General features: G+C 46.0%; 1 protein-coding gene across 1 annotated transcript in view; it reads left to right on the top strand.

Annotated features, from left to right (window-relative positions):
- Positions 1-919: 919 nt before the first annotated feature.
- The window catches only part of COL26A1 (collagen type XXVI alpha 1 chain), a 172291-nt gene continuing 159617 nt past the window's right edge, over positions 920-13593 (top strand). The window contains exon 1 of the mRNA XM_074922925.1: positions 920-1071. Coding sequence (XP_074779026.1) covers positions 920-1071 — 152 coding nt within the window. The remainder of the gene's footprint in view (positions 1072-13593) is intronic.

The following is a 13593-nucleotide window of genomic DNA, read 5'->3' as shown; positions in this document are numbered from 1 at the left end:
TCTCTGAGCTCGGAGCCATCCTGGGTGCCAGGCAAAGGGTCTGCAGGAGGTGGTGGCAAGGAGAGCGCTTACATGTGTTGCCAAAACGAGCAGGATGCACATACTGAAGCAGAGATTACTTTTTCACTGGTTACCTTGTGAATGAAGCATCTTAAAAATTATTTATTTCCTATTTTATCTAGCTGCCGCAGTGTGAATGTGGCAGCAGGCGCCAGCTTTTGGATCTTTAGGCCACGCTGCTGCAGGGCAGGGGCTTCCCCTCGACCTGGCTCTTGGCTCATCAGGGGGACAGAGGCCCTTGCGCCCCGTGCTGGTGGCGCTGGGGGGCTCGGGGTCCCCCCCCGGGGTGCTCCCCGCCTGTGCCCGCCGCGGGTTCCCGCGGTGACGCCGGCAGCTCTGCCCGGGCGGGACGGCGCAGCCCCGGCGTGTCCCCGTGCCCACGCGGGACCACCACTCGCCTTCCCCACGGCCCCGGGGAGCCCGGCCGCCTTCCCCCCGACGGGGAGCCCCTTCGCGGCGGGGTCTGCTGCAAGGCCCGGCAAGGGTTAACGCCGAAACCCCACGCCCCCTTTGACGGAGTCGGACCAACCTCGCCAAATTTGAAAAGGCATCCGGGGCTGAGTGTGCGCCCTGGGCGCGAAGAGCCGCGCTGGCCCCGGACCCCCTGCGCGGGCAGCAGCCGCCGCCGGGGCTCGCCTCGCCGCGGGACGGGGCTTCCCTCCGGGAGCCGGAGCGGCGGTCCCTGTGTCCCGGGCACCGCTGCCCCGTGGTCCCCGGTCCCGGGGGCACCTCCGCGCCGTGGGATCCCGCCGTGACCCCGGCCGGGGGAGGCACGGTGGGGCCCCGCGCCCGCCGTGCTGTGTAAGAGGAAAAGCGGGGGGGTTGGGGGGGGCGGGAGGAAAACCCCGTTCTTGCAAAAATGCAGTTCGCTCTTTTCTTGTCCTGGTGCTGCTGCCTGCATGGATGTGCGCTAGGGACTGGCTTCCTCTACCAATTCCCAGCATCAACCCTGCAGCACAACTACCCAGAGCAGAGCTCGGGCTCGCCGGGCAGCGGCTTCGCCAGTCGCCGGTGAGTAAGACCGGGGTCCGCCTCCCCGGGGGGAGCAACGGGCACGGCAGAACCGCGGGCAGCAATCCCGGCGGAGGGTGCGAGGGGCTCGCCGGGCCGGGCTGCCCTCACCCTAACTGGGGGGGCGGTGGTGGGGGCAGCTCCTACCTGCCCGCGGCAGGGCCCCCCTCTGGGGCAGGGGTGACTGGGGAACCGCGGAGGAGCTGAGCTTTGGCAGATGGAACCCGCGAACTCCCCTTCCTGCCCCCCCAGCCCGCCGGGGCGGGGAAGGTCTTTGCCGGGGCCGCGGGCAGCGTGTCCCTGCGCAGCCGGAGCCTAAAACCTCCCGAACCGGGACCCCGGGGATGCCGGCAGGGGGAACTGCGATAGCCCTCGGCTGCGAGGAAAAACTGCTTCAGCTCAACAAAGGAAAGACCTCAAGAGCTGCAGCTTTCAAATAGCAGTTTAAACCCAAACCTCCCACTCTTCTCCTCTCCCCTCCGCCCCAAACCAATTTCTTACAAACTTAATGTAAATCAGTTTTGATTTACTGTGTCTTGCTGCTTCAGTAGAGCAAACAATTTAGGCTTCTCCCCCTCCCCTCTGTTTTCTCTGGGTATTTCTCTGGAGGTGAAACAGCTGTTCAGATGAATGAGCCGCACTGTATAAAGCGAGAGAGTGGCTTAACCTGATTCCAGTTGTTCTTGAATTTAACTTTTTTTTTTTTTTTTTTTGATTCCCTTAAATGGGGACTTGGGAATTTAATATTCAGGGCTCGTCCATCCTGTCTCTACCTCTTTTCCTCCTCCCCTTGCTAATACCTAGTATGCATGAGTTATGCTGCTGTGGAGGAGAGCTTATGTTAGCACCGCTTATTTGGGCTAGGAATTGGGATAAGACATCTACACAGCAGATTTTCATCGGCGTGTCACAGAAGTACAAGAGTGGGCGCTAGCCTTGTGCCTTGCACGGCTCTCACATATGGTGCATATTTCATCTCCAAGTGGGGGTGGTTTTGTTTGCTGGGCTGTCAAACAGGCCTCAGTCTGTAGGGGGTGTGATGTTAAACTACAGTAACTGTCAAAGGGTTTGAAACAGCAGAAAATTATAGGAGAGTAATGGGATAAACCTATCCCAGCTGGATCTGCTCCAAGGTACCCCCTTCCCAAAGCATGAGCTGCAATGAGAACCACATGTCATTTGTCTTACATATCTATTAGCCTGTAGATCTTTGTTCAGAGCTACCATGCTTACATGAGTGTGGACTGTATCTCTGCTCGCTAAAGACCTTCCCCAGTTCACACTCTTACACAGTTTTCCCATGCCTCGGCTGTTTGGATAGCTGATGCTTTGTCAGGGGAACGTGTCCGTCTCCAAGTCTATAAAGTGTTGCATAAAACCATCTAAAGCCGATTTAAACAATGATGTTGGGAAAGCTGGTAGATTTTTTTTTTTTTTTTTTTTTTTTCCCAATGGAACTTTGCCATGTGGGAATCTCCCATTCTAGTTTAAAGCAGAGGGGGAAATAAAAAAATTGAAGGGAAGTAAAAATCACTGGTGGATGTTTTGAAATAAAAATTCAAGTGCTTAGTCAAATATAACACGCTGAAGCAATCTTTCTGTGTTTTAATTTCCCCTTGAGTGGTGGAGTTTTGTTGTTGGCAAATGTCTAACAGCTTCACTTTCTGATGGGAAAATCTGTGTGGGAAAACTTTTACCCAGCCACAGTGTTGGACCTTTGGGGGAGACTCCTGCAGGGTGCAGCTTCAGGTTGGGATAGCTGTGCTTTTCTGGATTTAATACGGTGCTGGAAAAGAATGAGGCTCTTTGCTCTGAAGTCTGACATTGATCTCTGTGGGTGTGAAGCCTTTTTTCAGGGGACTCAATCAGACTAGTGTAAACTGTTGTTTATGTTGTTCAGTGTCCTTTTTGCCATCTAAACAGGGATCTTAGGAGCACCTGAGTTATGTGAAGCAATAGCAGCTCTATCACAGCAGAGCTTGCTGGCCTCTGCCCTGAAGAGGCTGCGGAGGACGCAAGATGGGGGGAAGGTGGCTGTTATTAATGACAGTACATGGCCATTCCCACTTTCTCTTCTGCAACCTTCCCACTGAGTGCTTTGTCTAGTGACTTCTTGCAGGTTTCCTGGGTACCATCAGCCGAGTATAAGCAGGCCAGAGCCTTGAAAGTTACTGCTGCAGCTCCAGGTTTTGGTATGTTGCAGCACATACTGATGCAGTGCTCTGCAGCTGACACGGAACCTCGATACAAGACACACTGTGTTCCTGCAGCTGACTTCTTCTGTCCTTGATCAGCAAGTGAAGATATGATTGAGCTGTTTGGGAATCTGTTGGGGTGGTGGTGTTTTTTTTTTTGTTGTTTTTTTTTTTTTTTTTTAATTAGCTGTTATAAACACTGTATTTGTCCAAGAAAAAAACAAGTTGCTGGAATCTTTTCTTCCACCTAGAAAACTCAGTAGCTGATATAGTCCTTGGGTATCTAGGTTACAGGTTGTGTCAGAGATGGGCTTCTGAGGCTCTGAGGACTGCTGAACATTTTTTGTGCCAGAAAACTCTAGGCAGTATAAAAAGCTTGGGCGTGTGTGTGGAGGGAAATTTGCAGGAAAAAAAAATTTCACATCCTTCAAAATGAAACTGTGGAATACTTGTTCTTGTGGAATGTTGCTTGCTTTGCTTCCTTCTTTTAAAATGAAAATTCTAGCTTCTTGTTGGCTTCAATTGACAGATCTTGGTTATTAGACCAAAGACTCTTGTAGTCTATCTTTGCATGTGCTTGAATTGCTTTGAACTTCTGTAGGAGATATGCAAGTAATAATGACTGAAATCCAAACAGCAGTATTTGCTGGCATTATATAGATTGTAGCAACTTCACTATTTTGTTTGAAATTCACATTTGGTGCATGTGTTTCTAAGTTGCTACTGTATTAAGTCAATGGGAATGGGAAGGTAGGCCTTGCCCAAAGCATAAGAATGCCAAGCAGAAACTGCTGTCCTCAGACTTGAACATGATAAGCTTTGCTAACTGTGTTAAGCTACTTCCCATGCTGGAAGTGGCTTGGTTCTCAAAGAATGCCTGCATCTCTGTTAGTTGTCTTTGGAATTGGTGTTCTCCCAGCTTAACTTCTCATCCTATTTTCCTGTACTTTCAAATTAGTCATGCATCAAGTCCTTGTGAACTCAAGTGTGGGAGTTAGAAACTTCTGAGACAAGATGCAGTGCTGAGACTGGAAACCTCTTTGGATGTGAGGTGAAGGGAGCTGAAAGAAAGCCCCAAACATGAACCAGAAAGCAATGTAGGATGATAACTTTCTTACTGCTAGATTTACAGTAGCATCACAAAAATCAGCAGGGGTGGAAGCAAAGTCCAACTATGATGGATAGACCTACAAAACACTTACACCTCAGCCTAAAAATTTCTTCCTGTGAATGAACATTAGAACCACGATGTTACAAATAACAGGTCTGTCCAAGCAAGCGTTCTTATCCAGATTGTACTGGTAATTACAAATCAGTACTTATTTTGGTCACATAGTAGTTCCTAGTGCTTGCTACAGCAGTCATGCTACGGCAGTCATGTTTCTTGAGGATGGATATGGAGAAGGTAGGAATACCGGTCAATCGAAATCTGTAACTGCAACTTTTGATTGCTAGAGGCAATGGAAGGCCAGCTGGCTTCATCTGTCTCTTGTTGCCACAAACATGCCTCGGAGCACAGCCCAGGAGAGCAAGACCTGAGTTCCAGTTGTGCCTCTATCAGTGGTCCATTCTGTGTCAGAGGGCAAATCACTTTGCCATGGATTCAGTGGAATAATTAAACATGATCTGTGTGCTGCTTTGACCTGGAAAAGATATTTAAACCGACATCAGCTTTCCTCTACTATAGCCTGTCTTTTCCCCCCTGAAAAGCCTGAAGTGTCGATGCTTTCAGATGTTTAGGTGATGCTTGAAATGTGTTGTCAACTATTCCTTGAGGCTAGCAGTCTCCTAATAGGTCACTTGAATGGCTGGCTTTCAAGATCAAGGTGTCTGGGTGGACCCGTTAAAGGCAGATCTGTTCTTTTCGAAACAGCTGCCTGCATTGTGCCTGCTCCTACAGCTACACATTTGCTAGGATGGAATTGCCCCTCCCCAACCCCATCTGAAGGACTGTGCACAACTGCATTGTAATGTAACAGCCGCCAGCCTCTTAGGTGAGGTTTTAGTACTTTGAAGTAAGTGTGGGTCTCTTTATGTGATAGAAGCCTGTTCTTGGTATTAAAAGGTGATCTATAAATCAGTATCCTGATTCATGCAGTCTGTCAGAGTGTTTTCAGAACATGTATCTGGAGTTTTCCTGATGGTTGTCTGTTAATTCTCTCTTAACCAGAGAAACATGATTTGAACCTGATTTCAGCCCCAAATTCTGAACCTCTTGTGGCTCTTAAGTGTGTGTGGAATATAAAACTATACATATTGGAGAAATGTGGTTCTTTTTCCTTTTACTGACAGGATCTTGCTTTCTGAGTCATTCCCTCCATCACCTAATAGTCTGTTCACTGCCTGAGGTCTCTGGTTTTCTATGGTTTGCTGTGGGCTGTGTGAGGATGTCAAGCAAACAAACTGGGATTGATTTGTGTCACGCTGAGTCCTCTGTGCTAATTCCCCTTTGAAGTGCCCTACCCAGGTAACCAAGAGGTCAGAAGGTCTTAAGCTCATCACCAAACCCTTGAACTATCCGGTGTTTGTTTCCTGGACTCTGGAGCCATATGATCTTCATCTGACTTGTGGGGTTCAGCGCTGTAACTTTGCAATGCAATTAACAGTGAAGCCAACGGTAGTGGAAGGACCTAGCAACACTGGAATGGCTTTGAAATACCAGACGTGACTGTAGTTACTGCAGTAAATTGTATTCGTTTAGGAAATCTCCTATGGTCTTGCCTTTCCAGCTGCTTGTGTGAATCATTTCCTCTCATGTAGGTTTCATTTACCAGCTCTAGGAAGAAAAAGGGAGTGGAGAGGCAAAGCAATGGGTGGCAGTGAACTTGTGCTCCCCTTGGATAAATTAACAAATGTGTCTCTTTCAATAACTCTTATTTGTTCATTTTCTCAAAACTGAGCTTGTTAGTGCACTAAAATCCTAGTCGAAACAGGTCAGGTTAGAAACTTCACAGCTTTGCTTGGGAGGGGGGGAGTGGTTCTGTGACACTTGGATCATAGAGTATTTACTCACATCATTGTTTTATTGGGCTGTCTCTTGACAAAGAGGGAAAAATGAAGAATAGCTTGGAGGTAACGATGAAAGACTGAAAGCATAGAGTGCTTTAGGTCTGCTGGATTAGATTAATGGACCAGCTACTCATGCTTTTTCCTGCATTAGACCTCTAGTATGTCTGGAAACATTATTGTTTTGTAAAGCATAGACTACCTCTCCTGTAGGGTAATACTAAAATTCATCTGACCTCATTTCTGCAATATGGTCAAAGCTCTCAACTCACTTTTAATTAGAGAGATGTAGACAGTGCTTAAATTTACTTTCACTGAGGCATAGTGTTTATTTTGAGGCTTTGAGCATAAAGCTAGCCTGTGCCAACTTAGATATCCCAGAGACTCTATTAAGGATCATAGTTGCAAAAGTTAACCGTAATGCTACTAATCGGGTCAGTGTCTTGCAATTTTTCAACTGTTCATATAGTTGAATAATACTAAAGCTCCTGTTTAGTGTATTTATGCACAATGTGGCACTGATCTGAGTTAGAGTCCTTAATACTACTACAGAAAGGAACAAGGGTGGGAACTGTGATATTTTTCCTTATTGTTTCTGTTCCTTATCTCCTTTTTAGGAAGAAACAACTATTTGTTGACTTGCAGTTTATTGCTTGGGATAATATGGTTTAGATGTTTTGTCTGTTTTTGTCAAGTTTAATGTTTTCCTCCTCTTGGAAATGAACAGATGTGTAAATAAAGAGTGTGCTTGGGTGAAAGTGTTGTCTGTAATGTTTAGGCCTGGCTATTTGAAAATAGTTGAATCTTTTTGAGAGGACCAACAAATAGAAAGCTATTTCAGGTTTGAGACTCCTTTTCAGGTTCCAAAGAAGGGAAATCATGGCTGGCAAATTAAAAAACCTCTCCTATCTGTTTAGAAGTGGCTTTCACCCAGAGGCCCACACAACAGGTGCTGCTGAGACAAAAGCTGAAGGCAGCTTCATCATGTTTCATTTTTGGGACAGATTAGTCTCCTCTTCCATATCTATCTGGTTTATCTGGAAAAGAGAATCTGCCATTTAAAAACATAGTAGTTGATTTTGAAACCTCTTTGAAGCAGAAAAGGGAAGGTCACTGTGAGCTTCTCTTACGCAGGACTCATCCCTTTACTTCTCTGTGGTCTGCTGCATGTCTCCTGTCTGACCCATGAGAGCTGATTATCCAACCACTTTCCTTTGTGTTGAGCAAATAAACCATCTGTCAAAACTTTAAAGCCAATGTGAGGTACCACTACATGGAAATGCATCCAATCTTGACATCAGGTTATGTAGTCAGATGTCTTTTTAATCAGTTCCAACTTTTTCTGCCCCTAGGAACTGGGTGGAAGTGATATTCTTTGCAGTATTTGCACTAGATATAGGCTTGTGTTTGCTCAGAGCATCTCAGAAATGCCAGTGCAATGAAATCATGAGGCAGGGGAATATCCCCCTGGACATGGTCATGTAACCAAGTTGTACTGAGTCTGTAGAGTTAAGAACAGGTCCAGTCCTGTTTCTTCTGGGTGTCTGTGTGTGTTGCTGTGTCCCCCGCCTTTTTTTTTTTTTTTTTTATTTTGTATGTGTGCTCTAGAGGGGAGTAGGTTTTGACTTTGCAGTTGGACAAGACTCTTGATTCCTGCTTCCCACTTCCCAGTGTAATAAAAAGACCAAGTACATGTGGTGGGTAGAAGTGCCCCATAAGGGCAGTGCAGGCAAAGGCATTTTATGAAAGATACCTGTTCTATGTGAGGACAGTTCTGGGGATGGACCACGCAGAAGTGAGGAAGGGGGTGCAGCAAATGTGACTATAAGACCTGAGTACTAAGGTTACTGGTCCTCTGTTCTGTGTGAGAAACTGGAATAGGATGCTCCTTACCCTGTGTATGTTGGACCTTAGAGCTGTTTAGGCAGCAGCATAGGTGCTAAATGAGCTAAATACCCCCTTTGCCCTGTTGTGATGACCCTGTGAGATGGAGTTGCTCAGTTAAGGCACTGCACAAAAATTTCCCTTCTGTCCTTGGCTTGTTTTGTGCCTGGGGTCAATCAACATCTGCTTTTTCCCCACAAGACTTTGCTTATTTAGCCGTTCAAAAGTGTGGTGCTGGGAGCTCTCAGCTTGGTTTGAAATGCTTCTTCTCATCACAAAAAGGCTTGGGGCAGATGGGCTGCTGTGGCTGCTGGGATGACATAACGTCTCCGTGCTGAGTCTCCCATTGGCCTGGTGCTGCGGTGCTTGGTGGGGTGTGGTAGCCCTGAACGGAAGGGCAGACATTTCTTTTTTGCTGTGTGCTGCTTAGCCCTTATTAAACTCAGATGTTTCTAACCCCTTCCTCCAGGCTCTCATTATTGCTGTAAACACAGCAGAGCACAGGGAGCTTTTTCAAATCCTCATTTGAGGCAGCAATGGGTGACAGCTCTACCAACAACTCTCCAGTGTGCCTGTGTGTGAAGGGGGGTTGACATAGATTCAAGACTCCAACCAAAGGGAGATTCTGTTTGTGTTTCCTCTAAAGAAAAAGACATTTTTTTAAAAAAAAATCTAATGCCACTTCTCTTCCTCCTGCCTCAGGTTGCTTGGCTTCCTGGCTTTCTTCTTGCCTGATTTCCTCTTCTGCTTCCCCAGCACTGGGCTGTTTTCTGCCACCCTGCTCAATGTGGGCTGTCTGTCTGCTTGTCTCATCACTGTATCTTGTGCAAACTTTGAGCTGTTTGCATTTTCAGGTAGCAATGAAAGTGAGCCAGCTAAAATAAGGTTTCTGTTGCTGTTCTAGGATAACTAAAAAAGGCTCTCCTAGAAGAAAACACCTAGATCTGGCTGTCAGCAGCTCTGTATCTCAGCTCTACCTGTTCCAGAATTACTGTGTGGCTCTGACAAAAAGTTATTTTTCCAGCTTTTTGTGAAGGGAGAAGGAGAGGAGTGACTGCCACGGTAACAGGATCTTAGATGCTTCCTATCTGTAAACCTCACTCCACACAGTGTGAGTTACCATACCCCCTGCAGGGGAATTTGGGAATCCTCATCTCTAAATGTAAGCCATTAACTTTGAGGTGCAACGAGGCTATTTATAACATTCTTCCACACAGTTCTCCAAGAACTATATCCTTTGCAAATCGACTCCTGAGACTCAAACATCTGTCTGTTTAATATAATACTTTTTTGAGTTGAGAAATTCTTGTCCCGGTGAGGTATCACAGCTGCTTTGCGCATGGCATCTGACTTGGTGAGATCTCTGTTCCTGCAAGGTTTCTGAAGATCTCTGTAAGATCATCTGTATGACTTGTTCTTGTGACATTTTTGCATGTGACTCTAGTCTTGTGTGTCTTGTAACTTGAGCTAAAGATCCCGGTTCTGAACTATCAGCAGCGAACTCACATGTTAGGAAGATCATTGCCGTTTTGATGCTGTGTTTAGTCACTGGATGCTAGATTTCCTTTTGGAGATCTAGACTATCCTAAGACTTTTAAAGATGAACTACTACCTTGTTGCAGGGTTCTTGAAATCTGGTTCCCTGAGTCTCTGGCTTGGTTTAAATTGCCCTTGAAGAGTTTCTGGCGCATGGAAGGTACAGAGAGCTTTTCTCATTTGGTTCTCTACATCCTCAAGACAACACTGATTTAATTATTGGTCATTGCAGCTTTGAGGTGAACTTTTTATGCTTCTTTTAATGAACTTAAAGCTAAAATGTCAGCGATCCTGGGAACTGAGCTGTCAGCTTGTGTCTGTCACTGGCACTAGCCATACAGGACAGAGAAAATCTGATATGCTTAAGCTTCAGTATTTCAACATGGCAAACCCCACTAACCTAAACACTGAGGGGGGAGCTGCATTCTTTGCTATGCCTAATCTCTGTATTTTGTTAAACATCCATTCCTGCCAGAACTTTATTGGACAGAACAATAGTGACCAGCTGGGCAAGTGACCCTGGCTTTTCTGGTCGGCAGAGGAATTCAGCAACTGAGGAATTCGGATTCTCATGTGCAGCTTAAAGTGATCTGGATTTAGTTGCTTTTAATTATCAGCTGGCTGATTCATAAGACTTTGTTTTCCACCCTCTTTCCCAAGAAAAAGACCATTCCCTTAAATGCTCAGTGTAAATTATATAGAGCAGCTCAAAGTCTGGGAACTGAGACTTGCAAGTTGTCTCTCTCTCTCTTTTCTTTCCCCTAAATAAAATGGGAATAGTAATACTTCCCTTCATGTAAGGGAAGGCTCTGGGGAGTATTTCATGAGGGTGTGGTTAGATCTTAGAGGGAAAGCTACAAAATCCAAAGTAGTATATGTGGATACATGCAGAAGTTTATAATAAATCTATGAATGATAATACTTGGCACTTGCATAACCTTCCACTCTTACAGAACAGAGGTCGTTGTGCTCCCTGTTTACTGTACCTCTCTGAGCCTGGATGTCTGAAATTAGTCTTGGGGAGCTAGTCTTTGCCTGATCTTTACAGAGAAGGATTTCTTCTGGGGGGCTAGCTGAGAGGTGGGAGAGGGAGGTGCTGAGCAGGACAGGCTGGATTGAACACCGGCGAGGGCTGGGTGATGGCACAGGCTGTGGGGTTTTCCCCTCCTCAACCGCAGTGAAAGCTTTGTGGGAGGCTGAATGTGTAACATACCTATAGACACAGCGCTGACCGGTGGGGTCAGTGCAAAAATGCCTGCAACTGGTGCTACCAAACAGTACCAGTTTGGTACTTTGGTACTTTGAGCAAAGGCAGATCAGGGCTGTGATGCTGCAAACTTTCTCTGTTCCCATGCAGCATCTGAAGTATAGCAGAGAGCAAAAAGGCAAATTGGCTCCGTAGGATGTTACAGCACTTGGCTTAATGCTGCTGTAAATCAGCGTAACCTGCAGCAAAATATAGAGTTTCCCTGCAGTGTATTTCAGGATACAGCACTGAGCCAAATGGTTTAAACTATCGCACAGTAAAATGCTGTCTCTTGGGCCACTGTTACTGGAAGTCACTAATGTATATCACAAATGATACAAAAATTTTGGATTACAAAGTTGTAGGAATTCTTAGGCTGTAGGCCTGTGGATAAGCTTTGAATGAGTGTGCATTGCAAGCAGAAATAATAGGATCCCCTTTTGCCAAGCACCAGAAAAATACTTGAGTCCTGATAGTGTAATTAAAAGTCTGCTAAAACCCTTTCAAGACCTCTGCAACAAAACCCATTGGAAATTTATTGCAAGGACCGCAGCAACATACTCATTTTCTTGGGTAATGTCCTTTGAAACAATCAAGCTCTCTAATTATGTCTGTCAGGCCCTGCCAAGTGGTTACTGGCGTCTGAACGAGAAGGTTTTTAAAACAGCTTCTACAAATGACTATAGAATTTTGCTGAAAGTAAACTTTCAGCTCCCAAGTTCCTTTCGAAGGAGTTGCTGCATAACCTTTGGGAAGCTAAGGGTGAAGCTGTGTCTGTCTGCACTGGGTAGGAAGAGAGGGGAAAAGAGGCAATATGAGAACGATGGGAATTGTCACAGCTTGTCTCTTGAGCTGAATGCAACTAGAAACTACATCGGTTTCTGTCAGGCACCTCAGCTGGTGTCCTGGTTGAGCCTGGAAGCTGCCTTGTGCTACCCACGTCTGGGTTACCGATTTGTATCTGAGCATCTCTGTGGCCGATGGAGGCAAGGCTCGCTTTGCAGGGCACCTCCATGAGCTCTGATGTGTGTGGTTGTCGTTCGGTTTTGCTTTGTTTTTGAAGAAAACAACTAAAAACCCAACCAACCAACCCAAAAAAACTCCCCCACAAAAACCAACACCAAACCCCACACAAGCATTTGACTGGAGTTGCACGCTGCCCCCATGGCTTGTGGTTCAGATATTGCCAGTAGAAACTGAACAAGTGAATAGGCTGTTCCCATGGACATATCAACAGCAAGGGGAAACAGTTCAATAGTTACTGTTCCGTCACTCCCTGCTCCATGTTCTGAGGTTCAAACAACCTTTTTGATTTGTGTATGTGAGAGTGCTTTCAGCTGAAACTCATACCAGGTCTTTTCTGCTGTGAGAAGTATATGACATGAGTCTGTCACAGCCCCTTAATTTGACACTGAGCCCTGATGTGTGCAGTGACTTGGCTGGTGTATGGCATCCCTGTATGCTTTCTTAGAAACGGGTCAGGTGAGCGGTGCTTTAATAGCATCTGCTGTCTTGCAGGGTGGCTGTAATTTGGCATCATCCTTTGCATGTAAATATTTCTCCAAGCTACTCTGAGAGGTGTAAAGGAAAACTCTCATGTATGTGTGTATGAGGGAGAAAAAGCACAAGCAAGTTTTAGCTGGGGTGTGTGAAGGTTGTTTGCATATGTACTTAGTGTAACAATAAACCGTAGACTGTTGCTGAGCAGCCACATGTCAGTCACAGGTTTACTGGTTTGCCCGGAGTAAGTAAAGCAACAGCATGCTGTTCTTCCCAAACTACAAAAACGGTACCAGAAATACAGAATAGCTGTCACACATCAATAAAATTCAGGTCATAACTGGTCGTTTTAATCGAACTTTTATCTTCCACGCTCATCTTGGTATCACTCTTCATCCTCTGAATGTTGTTTTTGATGAAATCTGTGTAAACAGGGAGAAGAAAAAAGGTCATCTGCCTTTAATGGCTTTGCCTTGAATTTACCACAAGCTTTTGCGAGTAATATGTGTCTCAAATGGCATGTGGGTGTATCTAGTGCCAGTCACTCCTTTGTACACATAGGCTGAGAATTTTCTCACCAATAACTCTCTAGACATTCCCACTTCCAGCAGAGTGGCGAGGGATGCTTGTGAAGCCTTTGCTTTTGGAGGTTGGATCATCTGTGTGCATCAGTTGGCACCCTTAACAAATTTGTGGTTAAAATGCTGTTGTGGAGTTTTCCGCTTTGCCTTGGTGGAAACAGCTTGGTTGCCCTTCCCTTTTGCATTGGCAGGTAATTTGAAACTTCAGTAACAACCAAAAAAAACCCCTACAAACCCCCATCTAATGGAGTTTGCCGTACTTACAATTCCCCACAGAACAGGGCAGGAATTTCTCTGGCCAAATGTCTGTATCTCTCCTTCAGACCTCCTGCTGTCCCCTCTCTCTTGCTCAGTGCTGCTTTCTCCCCATCCAGTTTCCCATGTGTGTACTCGGGAATGTTTCAAGGCAGTGTTATCATTCCGAAGGAATCTACTGTGCGTGCACAGGCTATAGAGGGTTTTTTTTTCGGCTGTTATTACTTGGCCAAATCAAACCCATTTTCCACCTGGATACCGAAACGTCGATCTCCTCCCTCAAGACCATCTCCCTTCCAAATAGAGGCTTCCAAAGCAC

Source organism: Athene noctua, chromosome 19, assembly GCF_965140245.1.
Source record: "Athene noctua chromosome 19, bAthNoc1.hap1.1, whole genome shotgun sequence".
NCBI classification, from domain to species: Eukaryota; Metazoa; Chordata; class Aves; order Strigiformes; family Strigidae; genus Athene; species Athene noctua.
Note: the sequence above shows the minus strand (reverse complement) of the source record. Positions and strands in the feature narration are given on the sequence as shown.